The 23,202-nt window shown below is 47.4% G+C and overlaps 2 protein-coding genes and 1 long non-coding RNA gene across 5 annotated transcripts; 2 read left to right on the top strand and 1 right to left on the bottom strand.

The window, feature by feature from the left end:
• Window positions 1-300: 300 nt before the first annotated feature.
• On the top strand, window positions 301-1,499 carry LOC114782592 (uncharacterized). Its single transcript, XR_003748088.1, has 2 exons — window positions 301-434; window positions 1,246-1,499. It is a non-coding gene; the product is annotated as an uncharacterized LOC114782592 (long non-coding RNA).
• LOC114782589 (atrial natriuretic peptide receptor 1-like) lies at window positions 1,264-13,583 on the bottom strand. Of its 3 annotated transcripts, none has more exons than XM_028968438.1 (23): window positions 13,419-13,583; window positions 12,668-12,785; window positions 11,511-11,643; window positions 11,302-11,431; window positions 8,901-9,005; window positions 8,550-8,652; window positions 8,318-8,463; window positions 8,157-8,229; window positions 7,928-8,069; window positions 7,752-7,838; window positions 6,946-7,089; window positions 6,700-6,821; window positions 6,381-6,519; window positions 6,254-6,302; window positions 6,063-6,164; window positions 5,869-5,988; window positions 5,659-5,752; window positions 5,497-5,584; window positions 5,246-5,385; window positions 4,955-5,107; window positions 4,779-4,877; window positions 2,659-2,750; window positions 1,264-2,578 (listed from the first exon to the last, which is right to left on the bottom strand). In XM_028968438.1, exons 1-23 carry the CDS (start codon window positions 13,473-13,475, stop codon window positions 2,393-2,395), a joined length of 2,622 nt encoding a protein of 873 aa, XP_028824271.1. In that variant the 5' UTR covers window positions 13,476-13,583; the 3' UTR covers window positions 1,264-2,392. The 3 variants fall into 3 exon arrangements, with proteins under 3 accessions (XP_028824271.1, XP_028824272.1, XP_028824273.1); XM_028968439.1 differs by having other exon boundaries at window positions 8,901-8,999; XM_028968440.1 differs by lacking the exons at window positions 11,302-11,431; window positions 11,511-11,643; window positions 12,668-12,785; window positions 13,419-13,583 and adding an exon at window positions 9,102-9,859.
• A 1,082-nt stretch (window positions 13,584-14,665) lies between these two features.
• On the top strand, window positions 14,666-23,198 carry LOC114782596 (WW domain binding protein 1-like). The gene is made up of 4 exons (XM_028968452.1): window positions 14,666-14,766; window positions 15,910-16,158; window positions 21,651-21,806; window positions 21,894-23,198. The coding sequence occupies exons 1-4, from the start codon at window positions 14,739-14,741 to the stop codon at window positions 22,835-22,837; spliced, it is 1,377 nt and encodes a 458-aa protein (XP_028824285.1). The 5' UTR covers window positions 14,666-14,738; the 3' UTR covers window positions 22,838-23,198.
• The last annotated feature ends 4 nt before the right edge of the window (window positions 23,199-23,202 follow it).

Genomic DNA, 23,202 nt, shown 5'->3' with positions numbered 1-23,202 from the left:
GGGACCTTCATCAAGTACCTTCGGAATTCAAACCGGCAACATTTCGTTGCCCTGTACTTGTACGTGTGCAATGACAATAAAGTTGAATATAATCTAATCGAATCTTCTGATTACAGGGCCACCACTGGCCCAGGTACCAGACAGCTGTGTTCCTGAGAGGAGATGAACTAATTCCAGTTGATTCGTTCCTTCCTTGGATGTCTTTTGGTGAAAGTGCAGTGAATGTATGTGCCCCCCTCTGTATGTAACCCCCCCCCCGAGTCGTGCTCTGTTATTTGTTCATGGCGCCACCAGGCGGCGCAGGTGAGCGCAGAAGGAGGCGGAAGGAGAAGAAGTAAACGCTGCTGCTCCGTGTCGCGGGTTTTCTGTTCGTGTTCGTATCGGGGATGGAGGCTGCGGTCGGTCGGCGGACTGCGGACAGAATCTCGGCCGCGGTGAGTCGCGTCTCTGCCAGAATCACCACGACCGCACTGCTAACACATTCGCCAAGGGACCAGAAGAGCACAAGTCCCAGGTCCAAACCCCACTTTCTGCCATCGTGCCCCCGAGAAAGGCACTGAACCCCGAGTGTCTCCGGGGGGGACTGTCCCTGTCACCACTCACTGTAATCGATTTCGGGAATCGACGAATCTGCTGCCGATGACGAGGTAAATCCATTGAATTTGAATTGGACGTGGGCTGAACGAGATTTACAGCCGCAGATTCGACAATAACGACTCACCAACATAAATAAAACGAATATTAGCGGAATTTCTCTAAATAGCGATTTAAAATCGCTTACCCATCTACTAAAACAGCAGAGTCTGGAACTATTTGACTTTTTTTCGTGTTTCACCCATTATTTACTGTTGTGAGATTGGAATTAAAGATCTTGCTCTGCCTGGAGTTCCATGTAGAACAGTAAACGTGAAGTGGACCGTATCCAGCTGGATCATCTCGTATTTAGTCCGCGTCCACATTCAGAACGTGGAGATCCAACAAGGTTCTGAAGGACGAATCACATCCAAACCAGGACTCATACCATCAGGACGTGAACCACCACACCTCCCAACACACTTTAACTCACTACTGTACCCTATTTGACGCTACTAAACATTACATCTGTGATCACACCAGTGATGCCTGTCTGTTTATCTCCTCTGTTATTCTGTATTTCCCCCGTTGTTCCATTTTTGCGTGTTATTCTAGCTTTATTCTTCAGTTCGGGATGCAGTCCGCTGTCTGACGCTCCTCTGCTGTCTCCAGGTTCTCGGCGCTGTCGTTCTGTTGTCATGGGGATATGTCATCTACGCCGCAAGCGTCACCGCACAGTGGCAGCTGGAGAAGATCTTGAGAGGTGGAGCCCAGTAATGACACTCTGGTCAGTTGGAGGTCCCTCAGGAGAAGCATCCAGACCCAGAGAGATAACGAACTTTACTTCACGTTTTATTAAAGGAACAAGTCCAACACCCACAACAGTCCTGCTTTATTCTCACTGGAATAAATTTTTTTTATGAAAATGTTTTGTCTTCATGTTCACAATTTCACTGTTTAGAAAAGATAATATGAAACGAGGAATTAATGTGTCATTTTGGTGATAATCCAGGACTTTTAGTAATTATATCTGGCAGTAATGAACCACCACGCACCAACCTGGAGAAATGCTGCAGGGTTCTGCACATCTCTAGATCAGATGCCGTGAAATTGGTGGACTTCTGTCAATGTCGTACGAAGCGTGCTGCTCAGATGCTGATTGGTGGAATCATCTGTGTGTTTGGACCACCACGCACCAACCTGGAGAAATGCTGCAGGGTTCTGCACATCTCTAGATCAGAAGCCGTGAATTTGGTGGACTTCTGTCCGTGTCGTACGAGGCGTGCTGCTCAGATGCTGCTTGGTGGAATCAGGTGTGTGTTTGATCTCTCAGTAATGCTAATGAAATGGGTGAGTGGAGCGCTGCTGTGCACGCATCTCATTACTTATGATTAATTAGGAGGAGAAAAGAGCCCAGCTGCTATTGAACTGCATTGTGGGTCGATTCAGAGTGGGCGCCTCTCAAAGAGCGGCATCCAAAATGGACTCGTCTTAACCACAGGTACACACACTAATAAAAAAGCGCATGAAAGACACACGCTGCACATAATGGATGAAAATATCTAATGGAAATGATGGAAACCCATCTACTGAGATCTCAGCTGTGCTCGTGCTACACTAAACTCAAGTTTTTAACTTATGTAGAGTCTACAGGAACATCACAGCAAGTTCCACCACAAACATCACAATTTTCACACTGAAAATGAAGACCAGACACTTTATATCTAACCCTACTCCACTATTAGCACTTCTCTGTTTTCTGGAAAACCCGCTGCCCTTTGGCATTGTTAGGGTCCACCAACACCAAGGTTCACTTCTCCTAGAAGAACAGATCAGTGGGGAGGTTTGTGGGGTCTGACTGACATTCTGCTGCTGGTTCTTCTTTTCTTCTGAAGAACTGGTCCTTCTCGCCATCCTGATTGGCAGCTTGTCTCCTGCTCTGCTCGGTGCTGGTGGATGCTGGGAGCTTCCCTTCCAGCCAGTAGGTCACCATCTCTCCTTTACCCTGCAGGGATGAGGTTTAGCTCCCATTCACACAGTGTGTGTGTATGTGTATGTGTGTGTTTGTGTGTGTCTGTCCCTCACCTTCACCTGCAGGAATCCCCTGCATTGCATCATGTACCCTCCCACTTCTTCCAGCAGATAAAATACACTGGAGCTACACTGGATCCTCAGAGCTACACGCAAGGGGTACACAATGTCACAAACGTGGACATATGGGGACCATTTACATTTGACTTACTGTAATTGTAGGATCTGCAAATACCAGCAGTTTGATAAACTTTATTGGCCTTCTAATTAAATATTTCCTTAAAATGAACGTTTTTATCTTGCATTTGAAAATCATTTGATGACTGAATATCTAGTGGAAGTTCATTCCATCACCTAGTCTTCAAGACAGAGAAGAGTCTAGACAAATGCTTTCCTAGAACCTTTAGCGATGTTGGTACCAGTGGAGCAGTGCAGGAGGATTGGAGAGATCGAGGAGTGGTGAGGGATGAGAGGAAGGAGTAGTGGAGTGGAGGCACGTGAGGAAGGAGTAGTGGAGTGGTGGAGTGGTTGAGAGATGTGAGGAAGGAGTAGTGGAGTGGTGAGGGATGTGAGGAAGGAGTAGTGGAGTGGTGAGGGATGAGAGGAAGGAGTAGTGGAGTGGTGAGGGATATGAGGAAGGAGTAGTGGAGTGGTGTGGCACGTGAGGAAGGAGTAGTGGAGTGGTGTGGCACGTGAGGAAGGAGTAGTGGAGTGGTGGAGTGGTGAGAGATGTGAGGAGAGTGGAGTGGTGGGATGTGAGGAAGGAGTAGTGGAGTGGTGTGGGATGTGAGGAAGGAGTAGTGGAGTGGTGTGGGATGTGAGGAAGGAGTAGTGGAGTGGTGTGGATTGAGGAAGGAGTAGTGGAGTGGTGTGGCACGTGAGGAAGGAGTAGTGGAGTGGTGTGTGAGGAGGTAGTGAGGTGTGAGGGATGTGAGGAGGAGTAGTGGAGTGGTGAGGGATGTGAGGAAGGAGTAGTGGAGTGGGTGTGGGATGTGAGGAAGGAGTAGTGGGGTGGTGAGGGATGTGAGGAAGGAGTAGTGGAGTGGTGTGGGATGTGAGGAAGGAGTAGTGGAGTGGTGTGGGATGTGAGGAAGGAGTAGTGGAGTGGTGTGGCACGTGAGGAAGGAGTAGTGGAGTGGTGAGGGACGTGAGGAAGGAGTAGTGGAGTGGTGAGGGATGTGAGGAAGGAGTAGTGGAGTGGTGTGGGATGTGAGGAAGGAGTAGTGGAGTGGTGTGGGATGTGAGGAAGGAGTAGTGGAGTGGTGAGGGATGTGAGGAAGGAGTAGTGGAGTGGTGTGGGATGTGAGGAAGGAGTAGTGGAGTGGTGTGGCATGTGAGGAAGGAGTAGTGGAGTGGTGTGGCACGTGAGGAAGGAGTAGTGGAGTGGTGTGGCACGTGAGGAAGGAGTAGTGGAGTGGTGAGAGATGTGAGGAAGGAGTAGTGGAGTGGTGTGGGATGTGAGGAAGGAGTAGTGGAGTGGTGTGGGATGTGAGGAAGGAGTAGTGGCGTGGTGAGGATGTGAGGAAGGAGTAGTGGAGTGGTGAGGGATGTGAGGAAGGAGTAGTGGCGTGGTGTGGAGTGGTGTGGGACGTGAGGAAGGAGTAGTGGAGTGGTGAGGGATGTGAGGAAGGAGTAGTGGCGTGGTGTGGAGTGGTGTGGGACGTGAGGAAGGAGTAGTGGAGTGGTGAGGGATGTGAGGAAGGAGTAGTGGCGTGGTGTGGAGTGGTGTGGGACGTGAGGAAGGAGTAGTGGAGTGGTGAGGGATGTGAGGAAGGAGTAGTGGCGTGGTGAGGGATGTGAGGAAGGAGTAGTGGAGTGGTGAGGGATGTGAGGAAGGAGTAGTGGAGTGGTGTGGGACGTGAGGAAGGAGTAGTGGAGTGGTGAGGGATGTGAGGAAGGAGTAGTGGCGTGGTGAGGGATGTGAGGAAGGAGTAGTGGAGTGGTGAGGGATGTGAGGAAGGAGTAGTGGCGTGGTGTGGAGTGGTGTGGGACGTGAGGAAGGAGTGGGAGAATTTGGGACAGTTGCCCACTAATCTGCACTTTAATTCATCTGTTCTGACGGTGAAGTGGTGTGTTGGGACTCATGTGAGACCACGCTGCCGTGTCTTGTCCTCATTGGTCATGTTTGTACAGAATCAAGGCTGAAGCTGAAGTCCAGTTCCTCATTGCTGTACCTTCACTGGTCGACTCCATGCGGGATGCAGTGTTGACCGTGTCACCAAACAGGCAGTAACGCGGCATTTTAGTCCCCACAACACCCGCAACAACCGGACCTATAGCAACACACACACGATATTTATAGACGCATCATCATTTCACCCAGACAACTTCAGTGCAGGTGGAGTGTCACCTGAGTGGATGCCGGCTCGTATCTGTAGCTGATTGTTGGGTTTGTGGGGAATTCTGAAGGTCTTGCAGACAGACAGCAGGTCCAGAGCCATGCTGGAGATCTCCGATGCATGGAGAATACCGTTCTCACTTGGGACGCCTGACACCACCATATCTTCCCCAAGAGAAAAACCACATCCATACAACTTGTCCCCAGTGACATCATTTGTGCAGTAGAAGCTACCCCAACATTTGAGTCTCATCTCCTTTCATCCAATAAGAATAATGCAGACCAAAGGCAGCTAGAACTTACATGCATCTCCAATTGTCTCTACTTTGTAGACATCATAGTTGTCAATAATGTCATCAAAGGTTGTGTAGAGCTTGTTGAGGAGGTCCACTACTTGGTAAGGAGTACTGGTGCTGGAGAGCTGGGTGAAGCCAACTATATCACTAGTGAAACAAGGGGGGGTCAGGGGTCAGACACCATGTTTACCAGGTAAGGGTCATGGAGATAAGGCTGGAGAGAATGGGGGTTCAGGGTGGAAAGAGTGGAAAGGTCACCTGAAGAAAACTGTGGCGCTCACATAGCTCTGGGCTGCACATGGTTTCCCTTGCCTGAGGTCATCTGCAACCTGCTTAGGCAGCATACCTGAACAACAGTAGTAACATCACTACACACACACACACACACACACACACACACACACACACACACAGCCTTACTGTATAAAAGCCGATCAGTCTTCTGTTTCTCATGCATCAGGTCCTGAGTCCTTTCAGCCACCAGAACTTCTAGGTGTTTACTGTACTTCTCCATCTAAAACACACACAAGCGCACACAACTCTGTGTGTCCTTGGTCCTCTACCATAATGTAGACCAAATGTATGTTTCTGGTCCCCACTAGTCCCCACAATGAATGCATGTGTGCGTACCAGATTCATCATCATATCCACTGGGCTGACTTTGTTGGGGTTGATCCGGTGAAGATACTTCTTGACCTGCTCAAATGTGGGTCTCTGGACTGGATTGTGCGAGCGACACCTGCGGATCAACTGCAGAATACACACACTGACAACAGTAGAACACAGACTCATTACAGTGTGTGTGTGTGTGTGTGTGTGTGTACCTCTGCATAGTCAGCAGGACAGGGGCAGGTGTTGTCAGCTTTCCCTGAGATGAGCTCAGGCAGTGGAGGACACCACGAGCTTTCAACAGCACTGTCCTCCACCTACAGAGAGACAGGAGGAGGCATCCAGAATCTCACTGTGACTCAAAAAACACACACACTCACACACACACACACACACACACACTCACTGGCACTGGGTCACTCCTGGTGGCGATTTCCAGCAAAATGATGGAATAACTGAAAAACATGAATAGCATTATGAATGTCATAAAATACATGGTGTGTGTGCGTGTGTGTGTGTGTGTGTGTGTATACCTGAATACGTCTCCTGCCACTGAGGGCTCAGTGTGTGTGAGTGAGTTCTCAGGAGGCTGGTAGACCTCCTTCAGACGCTGCTGATAAACACTCAGTGGCTCAGCGATGTCCTCAGACCGATAACAGCGCAAGCCATAATCTTCACATGTATACACACACACAAACACACACATAAATTTTACATTGTGTAGCTGATGCGGTCAAAATCATCAGTGCCTTGTGTGTATTTACCTCCAACAAAAATGATCCAACTGATGCAATATAGTGTGTGGCAATGGACTGTGTGTGTGTGTGTGTGAGAGGTGTGTTGAATATTCACCTGTGATTTTACACACCCAGCGGTCATCGATGACACAGTTGGGAGACTTCAGTCGGCTATGACAGATTCTGTGCTGGTGAAGATACGCCATCCCACGAGCGATGTCCGTCGCAAACGAGAACCTGTTCAACAAAATCTATGTTTGTTTATTCACTCAGCTTGTGTTGTGTATCTGTGTGTGTGTATCTGTGTGTGTGTGTGTATCTGTGTGTGTGAGTGTGTGTGTGTGTGTGTGTGTGTGAATACCTGAAGCCCCAGTTCAATGGAATGTCATCATTTAGAAGAACATCGTTCAGGCTCCCTTTAGGACAGTACTCTGTTACGATGAAGATGTTGGGAACCTCCACACACCCCCCAAAAAACTTACAGAGGTTGGGGTGATCGAGCTCCCTGAAAAAGCAGAGCACGAGAAATACTACTTACTTACGAGGGTACAACTCGCCACGCCTTACAGAGTGTTTACTCCACCAACACCACGCCTTACAGGGGCTTTACTCCAACAACACCACACCTTACAGGGGCTTTACTCCAACAACACCACGCCTTACAGGGTCTTTACTCCACCTACACCACGCCTTACAGGGGTTTTACTCTGCCAACACCACGCCTTACAGGGGCTTTACTCCACCAACACCACGCCTTACAGGGGTTTTACTCCACCAACACCACGCCTTACAGGGGTTTTACTCCACCAACACCACACCTTACAGGGTCTTTACTCCACCAACACAACAACTTACAGGGTCTTTACTCCACCAACACAACAACTTACAGGGGCTTTATTCCACCAACACCACGCCTTACAGGGGCTTTACTCCAACAACACCACACCTTACAGGGGCTTTACTCCAACAACACCACACCTTACAGGGGCTTTACTCCAACAACACCACGCCTTACAGGGGTTTTACTCCACCAACACCACGCCTTACAGGGTCTTTACTCCACCTACACCACGCCTTACAGGGGTTTTACTCCACCAACACCACGCCTTACAGGGGCTTTACTCCACCAGAAAACAGATAGCAGCAGTGTGAGTGTCTAGTTCTCACCTCACTTGTTTTACTTCACGCCGAATTGTCTTGGACAAGGAGAACGACTTGGTCCTGACTTTCTTAATGGCGACAGTTCGGCCATCACTGGAAGAATGAATGGTGAAAAAGGTGAAGAATGAAGCAGTGTGTGTCTGTGTGTGCATGTGTGTGTTTATGTGTGTGTCTGTACTCACTAAATGGCGGTTTGTGTGTACAGTTTTCGTGTGTTAGCGTTGGCTGTACAGGAACTGAGCGCAGTCACACAGCTGGTGTTGGAGTCACTGTTCACCAGTGGGACACTGATAACACTGCCCATGATCACTCTGGCAACCTCATCTACACACACAAACACACACACACTGATTTATTCAGTAGGAAAAATCTTGACTAGCATATTAATAATCTATACAGATTTACACTTACCTTGCTTTATGTCATTGAAATTAATAATCCAGCTCTCGTCCCACAGCAGTTTCTGTTTCTGATACTGAAACCACTGAAGGAAATAACCATGACTGTGACTTTGTGTGTGTGTGATTATATATAAAAGCTACATGGAAGTGTGTGTGTGTGTGTGTACTCACCACTGCTGTAACTATGAAGCTAATGAAGACGATGGTGAGAGGAAGGGCGATGGCCACTTTGATGGACAGACTCATGGGACACTCAGAGCAGTCAGCCGGACAGGTGGAGCATAACTCATCTTCATCACACACACCATCACCACACACTGACCCCCCCCACACACACAGATTATCCTCATCAGGCTTAATAAAATGTTCTTCATCACACAGTGCAGCACTTACTGATACCCACCAGTGGCAGAGACGACCAGACTCTTGGCCTCCAGCGCTGCCTGCATGTTCCCCACACGGATATGAGCGATGAGGGAAGTCAGGCCGACATGGACCAACACCACCTTCAAACACACATGTATACACACACATATATATATACATTGCCCACTGGATGGGTTCAGATTTCAGGAAGTGTGAAGCCTCAGAATCTGGCCTACCACAACCTCTACCCACCTGGTAGAAGTGGAAACATGTCCTGGATTTCGAGTAGTTTTAAACTCTGTACTTTCTTCCTGAACCGTAAGCATACAGGGTCTGGTGGCATCTACCCGGTGTCCGTTTGTGTGTTTGTGTGGGAGTAGTAGATCACCTTTGCGGTCCAGTTGGTTTGGCTCATTTTTCCTGCTTTAGAGACAGTGTGTGTGAAGATCCGCCCATCGTCTGGAATCCACGGCCCACAGATTCGCTCCTGCAGCTGGAGAAAGACAGAGACTCCGCCTTCATGTTCCTGGAGTAACGGCATTATGTAATTTAATTACAAATGAAATGTATTTGTAATGTGTTACATTACCATAGTAATATTTATTGAAATATTGATGATTACAATTTTAGTTATGGACTGTCCGGACTGTCCACGCACTGTATCCTGCAGCCGAAAGCAAACACTAAAGGGTTAAGCAGTGGTGCCCAACCAGTTGCGGAGTCATTTTCAACCCACCGTGAAGTACGTCACAAGCGTCCATGCCACTGTTGACATATGTATGATAATTATCGTATTTGTACCATAATTTTACACTCTGTACGATCAATAATTCAACTTTGACCTTTACGAGCACCACCAACAGAAACAAGGCATTGAAGCCAAGATGGAGGAGAGGTGGATTATAGCAGGGGTTATAAATTGATGTTAGAGATTTAATTGGATCGGATCATCTTTCCACAACACTGGCGGGTTCTGACCGTGAACGGATGCTGGTTTACTGGGATGGAGATGAGAAGGGTGGAGGAACCCCGACTAATCATCAAGTTCCTCACATTATTCAGTACTCTTCAATGTTAAATATTTGATGTATAATATTATATATGTATGATCTTACAGTAAAATGAGTCCTGATGTCTAACCATGTGGTGGCTGTTATTATATTTTCTTTATTATATTGATCAATTAAAATAATGTTAATTCATGTATTGAAAGGGGTTTGGCTGTTTAGTCTTACCTCCCTCCACTGGCTCCCGGTAGCTGCTCGCATTGAGTTCAAATCCTTGATGCTGCCTACAGGGCTGTAAATGGAACTGCGCCCTCCTACATCAACACACTACTACCTAGCTACACTCCTGCACAGAAGCTACAATACTACCTCCTACATCAACACAATACTACCTAGCTACACTCCTGCACAGAAGCTACAATACTACCTCCTACATCAACACACTACTACCTAGCTACACTCCTGCACAGAAGCTACAATACTACCTCCTACATCAACACACTACTACCTAGCTACACTCCTGCACAGAAGCTACAATACTACCTCCTACATCAACACAATACTACCTAGCTACACCCCTGCACAGAAGCTACAATACTACCTCCTACATCAACACAATACTACCTAGCTACACTCCTGCACAGAAGCTACAATACTACCTCCTACATCAACACACTACTACCTAGCTACACTCCTGCACAGAAGCTACAATACTACCTCCTACATCAACACAATACTACCTAGCTACACTCCTGCACAGAAGCTACAATACTACCTCCTACATCAACACACTACTACCTAGCTACACTCCTGCACAGAAGCTACAATACTACCTCCTACATCAACACAATACTACCTAGCTACACTCCTGCACGCCCTCTCAGATCGGCAAACGAAAGGAGACTAAAAATTCCTTCTTCACGGGGTCTCCGATTCCAATCATGTCTGTTCTCCGTTGTTGTCCCTGGCTGGTGGAACAACCTGCCCTCCTCCACACGACTAGCCGAGACTATCACCACTTTTTAGAAGAAGGTGAAAACCCTCTTATTCCAAAAATATTACAGACAAATTTAACACATACACATGCATACACATTGAACAAACAAATACAAAATGTATAAATACATTATAATTTTTCTTAGTCTAGCACCCAACACTCTCCGAGCATGCTCTTCAATGACAAGTCTAAGCCTTATCAGGGCTCTTAGTTTGTATACTCGATATTCTATAGAAATCGAACGAGAATTGCTGGTGTCTTCCCATTGTAAGTCGCTTTGGATAAAAGCGTCTGCCAAATAAAGTAAAGTAAAGTAAAGTAAAGTAAAGTAAAGTAAAGTAAAGTTTAGTACTGCTATTTAAGGTTCCAGGTTACAAAATTTCAAAATGATGAACAGTTAAGAATATTGATTTATATATTGAATATTGATTGATTTATAAAAAAAGCAATTAGTTATATTAGTTTTTTTTTTACATCAATTGAAATTGTTACACTATTATTTCATTTAAACAAATTCCATTTCCGAAGTAACCTTCCCAACACTGCTGGCCAATCACCAGCCTCTATCTGATCTGCATGAACATGTAGGAGGTTACCAGGCAGGGCAGCTGGTTGCTGGCTAGTTACAATTCCAAAAATTCAGAACGGAATTTCCCAAATGAAAGAAATCTTCATCTTTACGCATGCTGGGCAGCTCTATATATATAAATTGCACCTTGATATTTGTCTCCGCTGAACCTGCTTTGATGTGTGTTGGCCCTGTGCAATGTGTGAGTGAAGTTCACCATGTATCCCATAGGACATGAGTGGATGTTGGCGTGATGAATGCAGCAGTTTTCTCCATTAGCATCTTTCCAGTCCGGGCACTCGTGTTCCTCACAGAAAGTTCTAGCAGCTTCCACGGTTCTGATGGAGCTGGAAGTGGAGACAGACAGAGAAGAGGGTGTGGGTGTGCTTGTCGGTGTGTGGAGGGGAACTGGAACTGGAGGACAACCTGTGAGTAAAGACGTTCTGATCCACAGCCCACCGGTAGAAGCGCTGCTGGGCAGAGATGGAATAAACGACGGAGAATTCCTCACCGACGACCACGCGCTCCGGAGGACGAAGCACCCAGGCCATTTCCAGACCTGCACACACACACACACACACACACACACACACACACATTCCAACAAGCCAGATTTACTATAACCTCACTACAGTACTTTACTCAACGTGAGACCAGGAGAAAAATTTTACATTACGAGAGGTAACCGTGTTGTCTGCAAAACCTTCGTAAGTACCCAACTTAAATATCAGCACAAGTAAAAGTGCAAATTTTACAGAATTCTTTTTAGCATTTCATGACTATTTTTGCTTTCCACACGTTTTAAATGCACTGAACACAAGTCTCTGCATAAGACACAAGAATCTGACAAAAAGTCACACGTTTGCCATGCAAGATATATGCATCCAGTAAATGTGCCATTTGGCCAAACAGCCACTACAAGCAGGAAGTAGGCAGGAAGTAAGCAGGTACACAGACCACAGACGAGGCAGGTGAGGAAAGTGACGTGGGGGCGATTCAGCTCTTTTTATACATGTAAATATATCTGCTGTGCATGTTGCACTGACTTGTTTGGTGAAAATCAAAAAGTAAATGCAATTATTTCTGTTCATGTGAACAATCTGAAGAATTTTCTACAATTTGAACTACTATGGCAGAGCATAACTAAAGATGAGAGTGAAGCATGAAGTTGGTTGGACAAAAATCTGGCAATATGAATGACGTGTGAGCCGTTTGATTTCGGTTGCAGTGCTACATTTTGCAGGATTTGTGAAAATTGTGCATTAGCAACTGGAAAAACTGTAAAGTGAAAATTCTCCCCAAATGTACAGAACCGGCCCGGCAGGATCACATATGGAGCCCCGGGCAAGAGGTCAGGTGGTACTCTGAGAACGTTTGTTACTGTCCACCAGCGCCCACACTGTACAAACACACACGGTCACCCAACACTGGTATCAGGCTGATAGAAATTCATTCAGAAATATCAAATAAAACAGATTACAACACACACACAGAACACACATCTGTACAGATCGCGCACGGCATTTTGATGATAATGATGTCGGCATGATGAACACAAAAAAGTAGAGAAATCCTGCGTTCACCCCCACAGTCGATCATGTTGACCTCATCTGGGGCTTCCAGGGGCCAACAATCGAACTCGCTGTTGTCCAGGTCGTGCCAACAACGCGCTGCACGTAACATCAGGAGCTCAGAAATAACCTTTCATGCACAAAATATTCAAAATATTAATCAGCATTTATATTACTACCATCAGGACTGTACAGAGAGCTTTTTAAAAAATGGGACACTTTCTGAAGGACCATGAAGTCCAAGGTTCAAACCCCACTTACTACCATCATGTCCCCGAACAAGACACTGTCTCCAGGGGGACTGTCCCTGTCACTACTCTGGAAAGGGGCGCTTGATGAATGTAAATGTAAATTTACTGAAATGTACTAAAGCACCAAAAGTAAAATGACTTTGATTGATTATGACTGACATACTATTATCAGATCCGGCAGTGAAACCAGTGACCATATTAAACCCTTTATTTGTAGTGCTGCTCATTTTGGTCGCAATTAACATTTCAGTCCATCTGCCAAAATAATTCATAACAAGCCATAAAACTGCATGATATTCAAGCAGTGAGCATAAAACCAAAAAAGGTTATTCTACATAAGCTGCTGCGTAGAACATGACAAATCCATCTTCATTATTCAATCAAGAAGAGAAATTAAAAACCGTAAAATAAAGAGCAGCTGCTGGACGGAGCAGGAGCAGAAATGAAAGTCCTCCCCTGTAAAAGCGCCACTTACTTAGAAACTTTTAACGTGAGAAGATTAAAACCCTCACCAGAAACGCGCGTCCGAAGCCCGCGGCGCGCCTCATCTCGCCAGGAGCGCACATCATCTCCGGGAGCGCGCACTATCTCCGGGAGCGCGCCTCATCTCCGGGAGCGCGCCTCATCACCGGGAGCGCGCCTCATCTCCGGGAGCGCGCACTATCTCCGGGAGCGCGCCTCATCACCGGGAGCGCGCATCATCTCCGGGAGCGCGCCTCATCACCGGGAGCGCGCCTCATCTCCGGGAGCGCGCACTATCTCCGGGAGCGCGCCTCATCTCCGGGAGCGCGCACTATCTCCGGGAGCGCGCCTCATCACCGGGAGCGCGCCTCATCTCCGGGAGCGCGCCTCATCTCCGGGAGCGCGCCTCATCACCGGGAGCGCGCCTCATCTCCGGGACCGCGCCTCATCTCCGGGACCGCGCCTCATCTCCGGGAGCGCGCCTCATCTCCGGGAGCGCGCCTCATCTCCGGGAGCGCGCCTCATCTCGCCAGGAGCGCACATCATCTCCGGGACCGCGCCTCATCTCCGGGAGCGCGCATCATCTCCGGGAGCGCGCCTCATCTCGCCAGGAGCGCACATCATCTCCGGGACCGCGCCTCATCTCGCCGGGGGTTTGAGGGGTGCACGAACTGCGCCCCTCTGTGGTGCTGCAGGAAATGTGTGAAGTTGCGCTGAGCTGCCAGTAGGAGGCACCGGACCCGCAGCCAGTAAAGAACATATCATATGTCCTTACTGCTGCAGCTATCACAACAATAATTAATAGCAATAAATAATATTATATATGTTGCAGCAGTATTGTGAACATATATATACTGGATTGTTTTACGTTATTCTAACTACACTGTTTAGTTACAGATTACTTCAATCTTATTCTACATTTTACTAAATGTAATCATATCTGGAAATGGAACAAACCGAGTAGAAATATAATAACACCAGATGGAATATATTATAATTAGAAACTACATTTACGGCATTTGGCAGCTGCTCCGTTATTGTGATGTCCTGTTGCCAGGATAAGATGCATCCCGGAAAGCTCGCTGCACGCTGATTGGCTGCCACCCCGGCGGCGCTGGCCAATGAGACGCGGGTGCGTCGACGCTCGCGGCCTCCGGACGCGTCGGGCCGCTCGCGCGCCTCCATCACGGTCGCGGGTTCGGGCGGATTGACCCGCAGCGCGCGGACATCCAGGGTCGGAGAGAGGCGCGGGCGCGGGCGCGGCTGGGCGGGGCAGGGCGGGGCGGGGCGGGGCTCCGCTCGCGGTAGTGATGTAGTAACGGCGGAGTGGCGCGCGGGGGACGACGCCTCATCATCCCCGATCTGCAGAAATGACGAGCCACGGAAACACCGCAAAACGTCAGTTGTGTGTGTGTTAGATCTTGCTCATGGGTGTGTAATGTGTGTGTAGGCTTCTGTGTTAGATGTGTGTGAGGTATGTGAGGTCTGTGTTAGATGTGTGTGAGGAATGTGAAGTGTGTGTGAGGTATGTGAGGTGTGTGTTAGATGTGTGTTAGATGTGTGTGAGGAATGTGAAGTGTGTGTGAGGTATGTGAGGTGTATGTTAGATGTGTGTAAGGTATGTGAGGTGTGTGTTAGATGTGTGTTAGATGTGTGTGAGGAATGTGAAGTGTGTGTGAGATATGTGAGGTGTGTGTTAGATGTGTGTGAGGTATGTGATGTGTGTGTTAGATGTGTGTGAGGTATGTGATGTGTGTGTTAGATGTGTGTAATGTGTGTATAATGTGTGTGAGGTGTGTGTGTCATGTGGTGTAAGGTGGATGCACAGTACAGTCGAGGCCAATAGATTTGTGAATGTCACAAATACTGTTTTTTAGAAAGTTTGCTGCTTCCATTTTATTATTGCAATTTGCATATAACTCCAGAACGTTATGAAGATGCTCAGTCCTTCTTTACCATGAAAACGAACCCCAAAAACCCCATTCCTGCTACATTCCAGCCCTGCCATAAAATGTCCTGCTGAGATCATTTCTGTGATCCTCCCATTAACACAAGTGAGAGTGTTGCGGAGCAAAGGCTGGAGGTCATTCTGTCCTGCTGACTGAGTTAGAAGATCAGACTGGATGCTTTAAAAGGAGGGTGATGCTTGAAATCGTCGTTCTTCCTCCGTTAACCGTGGTTACCTGCAAGTAAACACGTGAGGCTGCTTCCTGAACCGCTAGACCACCGCTGGCCCCAAAATAAAACAATGTGTGTGTAGCAGGACTCCATCCCGGGTCTCCAGGGCAAAAGACGAGTTGCTGGGCCACAGGGCCAAGGAGATCCTCAGTGGTACCTCAGTGGTTCCTCACCCGCTAGGCCAACCACTGCCCATGCATGTCTATGGTGTGTGTAAGATGTATGTAATGTACTTTAATGTGTTTAATGTGTGTGAACGATGTCTGCAAGGTGTGTGTGTGTAATGTATGTGTAAGGTGTGTGTTATGTGTATGTAAGGTACATGTTTTGAAGGTACACAGTGAAATCTGTGTGTGTTTTTAGTGATTTTTACAGCCTTGTGGTTGTCCGTTGGCGTCTGTGTCATGGCCGGGGCGGAGGAGGCGGAGACCCGGGTTTTCCGGTGGCGCCACTCCCTTCTGCAGGGTATGGAGTACCACAGTGCAGGGACCCTTCCCCTGCTGGGCAGTCCGCGCTACTGCGCTGGAACCGGCAGCTCCAGTGGATACCTGTGCCAGAACGGCCACTGCTGCGGCCAGACAGGCTGCTGCACCTACTACTACGAGCTGTGGTGTAAGAGCTACTCACACTTTACTCCCACCCCACTCAGTCTACAGACATGGTGTATTCATCTCACTCTGCAGCCTCACTCCACAGGCAAATCTATCACTCTGATGTAACTTTACTCACACTTTACTCCCACCCCACTCAGTCTACAGACATGGTGTATTAATCTCACTCTGCGGCCTCACTCCACAGACAAATCGATCAGTCTGATGTAACTTTACTCACACTTTACTCCCACCCCACTCAGTCTACAGACATGGTGTATTCATCTCACTCTGCGGCCTCACTCCACAGACAAATCTATCACTCTGATGTAACTTTACTCACACTTTACTCCCACCCCCACTCAGTCTAAAGACATGGTGTATTCATCTCACTCTGCAGCCTCACTCCACAGACAAATCTATCACTCTGATGTAACTTTACTCACACTTTACTCCCACCCCACTCAGTCTACAGACATGGTGTATTAATCTCACTCTGCAGCCTCACTCCACAGGCAAATCTATCACTCTGATGTAACTTTACTCACACTTTACTTTCACCCACTCAGTCCTACAGATAAGGTGTATTAATCTCACTCTGCAGCCTCACTCCACAGGCAAATCTATCACTCTGATGTAACTTTACTCACACTTTACTTTCACCCCACTCAGTCTACAGATAAGGTGTATTAATCTCACTCTGCAGCCTCACTCCACAGGCAAATCTATCACTCTGATGTAACTTTACTCACACTTTACTCCCACCCCACTCAGTCTACAGACATGGTGTATTAATCTCACTCTGCAGCCTCACTCCACAGACAAATCTATCACTCTGATGTAACTTTACTCACACTTTACTCCCACCCCACTCAGTCTACAGACATGGTGTATTAATCTCACTCTGCAGCCTCACTCCACAGGCAAATCTATCACTCTGATGTAACTTTACTCACACTTTACTCCCACCCCACTCAGTCTACAGACATGGTGTATTCATCTCACTCTGCAGCCTCACTCCACAGGCAAATCTATCACTCTGATGTAACTTTACTCACACTTTACTCCCACCCCACTCAGTCTACAGACATGGTGTATTCATCTCACTCTGCAGCCTCACTCCACAGGCAAATCTATCACTCTGATGTAACTTTACTCACACTTTACTCCCACCCCACTCAGTCTACAGACATGGTGTATTCATCTCACTCTGCAGCCTCACTCCACAGACAAATCTATCACTCTGATGTAACTTTACTCACACTTTACTCCCACCCCACTCAGTCTACAGACATGGTGTATTCATCTCACTCTGCAGCCTCACTCCACAGGCAAATCTATCACTCTGATGTAACTTTACTCACACTTTACTCCCACCCCACTCAGTCTACAGACATGGTGTATTCATCTCACTCTGCAGCCTCACTCCACAGGCAAATCTATCACTCTGATGTAACTTTACTCACACTTTACTCCCACCCCACTCAGTCTACAGACATGGTGTATTAATCTCACTCTGCAGCCTCACTCCACAGACAAATCTATCACTCTGATGTAACTTTACTCACACTTTACTTTCACCCCACTCAGTCTACAGATAAGGTGTATTAATCTCACTCTGCGGCCTCACTCCACAGACAAATCTATCACTCTGATGTAACTTTACTCACACGTTACTCCCACCCCACTCAGTCTACAGACATGGTGTATTAATCTCACTCTGCAGCCTCACTCCACAGACAAATCTATTCACTCTGATGTAACTTTACTCACACTTTACTTTCACCCCCACTCAGTCTACAGACATGGTGTATTAATCTCACTCTGCAGCCTCACTCCACAGACAAATCTATCACTCTGATGTAACTTTACTCACACTTTACTTTCACCCCACTCAGTCTACAGACATGGTGTATTCATCTCACTCTGCAGTCTCACTCCACAGACAAATGGATCACTCTGATGTAACTTTACTCACACTTTACTCCCACCCCACACTCGGTCTACAGACATGGTGTATTCATCTCACTCTGCAGCCTCACTCCACAGACAAATCTATCACTCTGATGTAACTTTACTCACACTTTACTCCCACCCCACTCAGTCTACAGACATGGTGTATTCATCTCACTCTGCAGCCTCACTCCACAGACAAATCTATCACTCTGATGTAACTTTACTCACACTTTACTCCCACCCCACTCAGTCTACAGACATGGTGTATTCATCTCACTCTGCAGCCTCACTCCACAGGCAAATCTATCACTCTGATGTAACTTTACTCACACTTTACTCCCACCCCACTCAGTCTACAGACATGGTGTATTAATCTCACTCTGCAGCCTCACTCCACAGGCAAATCTATCACTCTGATGTAACTTTACTCACACTTTACTTTCACCCCACTCAGTCTACAGATAAGGTGTATTAATCTCACTCTGCAGCCTCACTCCACAGGCAAATCTATCACTCTGATGTAACTTTACTCACACTTTACTCACACCCCACTCAGTCTACAGACATGGTGTATTAATCTCACTCTGCGGCCTCACTCCACAGACAAATCGATCAGTCTGATGTAACTTTACTCACACTTTACTCCCACCCCACTCAGTCTACAGACATGGTGTATTCATCTCACTCTGCGGCCTCACTCCACAGACAAATCTATCACTCTGATGTAACTTTACTCACACTTTACTCCCACCCCACTCAGTCTAAAGACATGGTGTATTCATCTCACTCTGCAGCCTCACTCCACAGACAAATCTATCACTCTGATGTAACTTTACTCACACTTTACTCCCACCCCACTCAGTCTACAGACATGGTGTATTAATCTCACTCTGCAGCCTCACTCCACAGGCAAATCTATCACTCTGATGTAACTTTACTCACACTTTACTTTCACCCCACTCAGTCTACAGATAAGGTGTATTAATCTCACTCTGCAGCCTCACTCCACAGGCAAATCTATCACTCTGATGTAACTTTACTCACACTTTACTTTCACCCCACTCAGTCTACAGATAAGGTGTATTAATCTCACTCTGCAGCCTCACTCCACAGGCAAATCTATCACTCTGATGTAACTTTACTCACACTTTACTCCCACCCCACTCAGTCTACAGACATGGTGTATTAATCTCACTCTGCAGCCTCACTCCACAGACAAATCTATCACTCTGATGTAACTTTACTCACACTTTACTCCCACCCCACTCAGTCTACAGACATGGTGTATTAATCTCACTCTGCAGCCTCACTCCACAGGCAAATCTATCACTCTGATGTAACTTTACTCACACTTTACTCCCACCCCACTCAGTCTACAGACATGGTGTATTCATCTCACTCTGCAGCCTCACTCCACAGGCAAATCTATCACTCTGATGTAACTTTACTCACACTTTACTCCCACCCCACTCAGTCTACAGACATGGTGTATTCATTCACTCTGCAGCCTCACTCCACAGGCAAATCTATCACTCTGATGTAACTTTACTCACACTTTACTCCCACCCCACTCAGTCTACAGACATGGTGTATTCATCTCACTCTGCAGCCTCACTCCACAGACAAATCTATCACTCTGATGTAACTTTACTCACACTTTACTCCCACCCCACTCAGTCTACAGACATGGTGTATTCATCTCACTCTGCAACCTCACTCCACAGGCAAATCTATCACTCTGATGTAACTTTACTCACACTTTACTCCCACCCCACTCAGTCTACAGACATGGTGTATTCATCTCACTCTGCAGCCTCACTCCACAGGCAAATCTATCACTCTGATGTAACTTTACTCACACTTTACTCCCACCCCACTCAGTCTACAGACATGGTGTATTAATCTCACTCTGCAGCCTCACTCCACAGACAAATCTATCACTCTGATGTAACTTTACTCACACTTTACTTTCACCCCACTCAGTCTACAGATAAGGTGTATTAATCTCACTCTGCGGCCTCACTCCACAGACAAATCTATCACTCTGATGTAACTTTACTCACACGTTACTCCCACCCCACTCAGTCTACAGACATGGTGTATTAATCTCACTCTGCAGCCTCACTCCACAGACAAATCTATTCACTCTGATGTAACTTTACTCACACTTTACTTTCACCCCACTCAGTCTACAGACATGGTGTATTAATCTCACTCTGCAGCCTCACTCCACAGACAAATCTATCACTCTGATGTAACTTTACTCACACTTTACTTTCACCCCACTCAGTCTACAGACATGGTGTATTCATCTCACTCTGCAGTCTCACTCCACAGACAAATGGATCACTCTGATGTAACTTTACTCACACTTTACTCCCACCCCACACTCGGTCTACAGACATGGTGTATTCATCTCACTCTGCAGCCTCACTCCACAGACAAATCTATCACTCTGATGTAACCTTTACTCACACTTTACTCCCACCCCACTCAGTCTACAGACATGGTGTATTCATCTCACTCTGCAGCCTCACTCCACAGACAAATCTATCACTCTGATGTAACTTTACTCACACTTTACTCCCACCCCACTCAGTCTACAGACATGGTGTATTCATCTCACTCTGCAGCCTCACTCCACAGGCAAATCTATCACTCTGATGTAACTTTACTCACACTTTACTCCCACCCCACTCAGTCTACAGACATGGTGTATTAATCTCACTCTGCAGCCTCACTCCACAGGCAAATCTATCACTCTGATGTAACTTTACTCACACTTTACTTTCACCCCACTCAGTCTACAGATAAGGTGTATTAATCTCACTCTGCAGCCTCACTCCACAGGCAAATCTATCACTCTGATGTAACTTTACTCACACTTTACTCACACCCCACTCAGTCTACAGACATGGTGTATTAATCTCACTCTGCAGCCTCACTCCACAGGCAAATCTATCACTCTGATGTAACTTTACTCACACTTTACTCACACCCCACTCAGTCTACAGACATGGTGTATTAATCTCATTCTGCAGCCTTACTCCACAGACAAATCGATCAGTCTGATGTAACTTTACTCACACTTTACTTTCACCCCACTCAGTCTACAGATAAGGTGTATTAATCTCACTCTGCGGCCTCACTCCACAGACAAATCTATCACTCTGATGTAACTTTACTCACACTTTACTCCCACCCCACTCAGTCTACAGACATGGTGTATTAATCTCACTCTGCAGCCTCACTCCACAGACAAATCTATCACTCTGATGTAACTTTACTCACACTTTACTTTCACCCCACTCAGTCTACAGACATGGTGTATTCATCTCACTCTGCAGTCTCACTCCACAGACAAATGGATCACTCTGATGTAACTTTACTCACACTTTAGTCCCACCCCACACTCGGTCTACAGACATGGTGTATTCATCTCACTCTGCAGCCTCACTCCACAGACAAATCTATCACTCTGATGTAACTTTACTCCTTCCACTTCATACCCTAGAGAAGGACCTTCAGTGAAACTCTGACATCAGTCTCCATCTGCAGGGTTCTGGTTGCTGTGGTCACTGCTTATCGTGTTCAGCTGCTGCTGTGCGTATCGCCACCGTCAGGCCAAACAGCGGCAGCGGCTGCAGCAGCAGACCGACGTGGGCCTCATGGCTCAACGTGCTTGTAACTATGGCAACTCCATGCTGGACCTGAGTAAGATGTTTGTTGGTCTCGTTTGTTGGTCCAGTCTTGCTGGTGAAGCTCTGCCTCTGAGGTTCTGTCATGTGTTTTAATTGGCAGATTTCTTGGCCTCACTTAAACTGCCTTCCTATGAGGAGGTGGCTGCGCAGCCCAGGACTCCGCCCCCTCCATACAGCTGCATCGGTTACCCACGTGGCTTGCCACGCCCTGGGCCCAGCTTGATGATGTCATCACAGAGCTCCGACAACTACACCAGCTGTTCCTGTGACTCCTGCTGTCAGTCATCTCCCTGTAGCTCCTCCCCCTCCACTGCTGACCAGACAGACACCAGTCATGCCTCCTCCCCTGCCAACAGTGACAGTGGACACACCCTTCGCCGTGGGTCCCCAGCTGCTCCTCCCGCAACACAGGCGCTGCCTTTTGGCTCTTCTTACAAACACAGTTCAGATGATCCACTGGGGACGAGCTCCTTGTCCAGCCCCGTCAGTGACCATGGCAACAGCAGCATCACCAGTCAGACTGCTGCGGTGGTCAAAACTACCGTATCTCAGCCCGGCTCCGCACCTCTGTCGCTCCCTCTCTCCACCCCTCTCCCGTTGATGTCACCCGTCCCTCTCTCATGTCCACCCTCTCTCGCTCTCCCTGGGCTCCCCCAGGACTCGGCCAAGGAGGCGTGTTCTCCAGCAGAAGACCCCGCCCCGTTCTCGCCACCGCGGCAGACTTTACTTGGGCCAGGGAGACGGGATTCTGGGACCTCTGACCCAGATGTTGACCAGTGCCACTTCCAACAGCGGCGGCTGACCGGCGACTCTGGCATCGAGGTCTGCCGCTGCCGCGTGGAGGAGGACGAGCGGGAGGAAGAGGGGCGGAGCCAAAACACTGTCCTGCGCGTCAGCAGCGTTCATGACGACGACGCCTGCTCAGCATTGGCCCAGGAAGTACACGGGGAGAAACCGAAGGAAGAGGGGTCCAGTTTCTGTGGCCACACCCCCACCGCTGAAATGGTGGTGATCGCCATGGAAACGTGCGATGGAGGTTTTTAACTGAGACAGGCAGACCAGACCATCACTACTGACTACTTGCTGTGTTGCATGCTGGGATTGTAGTGAAATGTTGGTCATGCAGCAGGACAGTAGCGACTGTTGATATTAATCCTGAATTATTATTATTAACCACTGAGTGACCCATGTGCAGAAGGGGGTGTGGCTTAAATTCAGGGTTAGATATGATGTGTCAATTTACAGCAGAGAAATGAGGAGTGGAAACTGTAAATGTTCTCATGAACAAATTATACATGAATTAAATATATTAGAATGAACAAGTCATATTAAAAAAGATGAATAGTGTGTTTGTTGATATTTCTATGTTTTTTTATGGAAAATAAATCTGTTGTATTGAACAGGCCATG

This window comes from Denticeps clupeoides, unplaced genomic scaffold (assembly GCF_900700375.1).
Source record: "Denticeps clupeoides unplaced genomic scaffold, fDenClu1.1, whole genome shotgun sequence".
Classification (NCBI taxonomy): domain Eukaryota; kingdom Metazoa; phylum Chordata; class Actinopteri; order Clupeiformes; family Denticipitidae; genus Denticeps; species Denticeps clupeoides.
The sequence above is the reverse complement of the archived record's forward strand: the minus strand, read 5'-3'. Positions and strand labels throughout refer to the sequence as shown.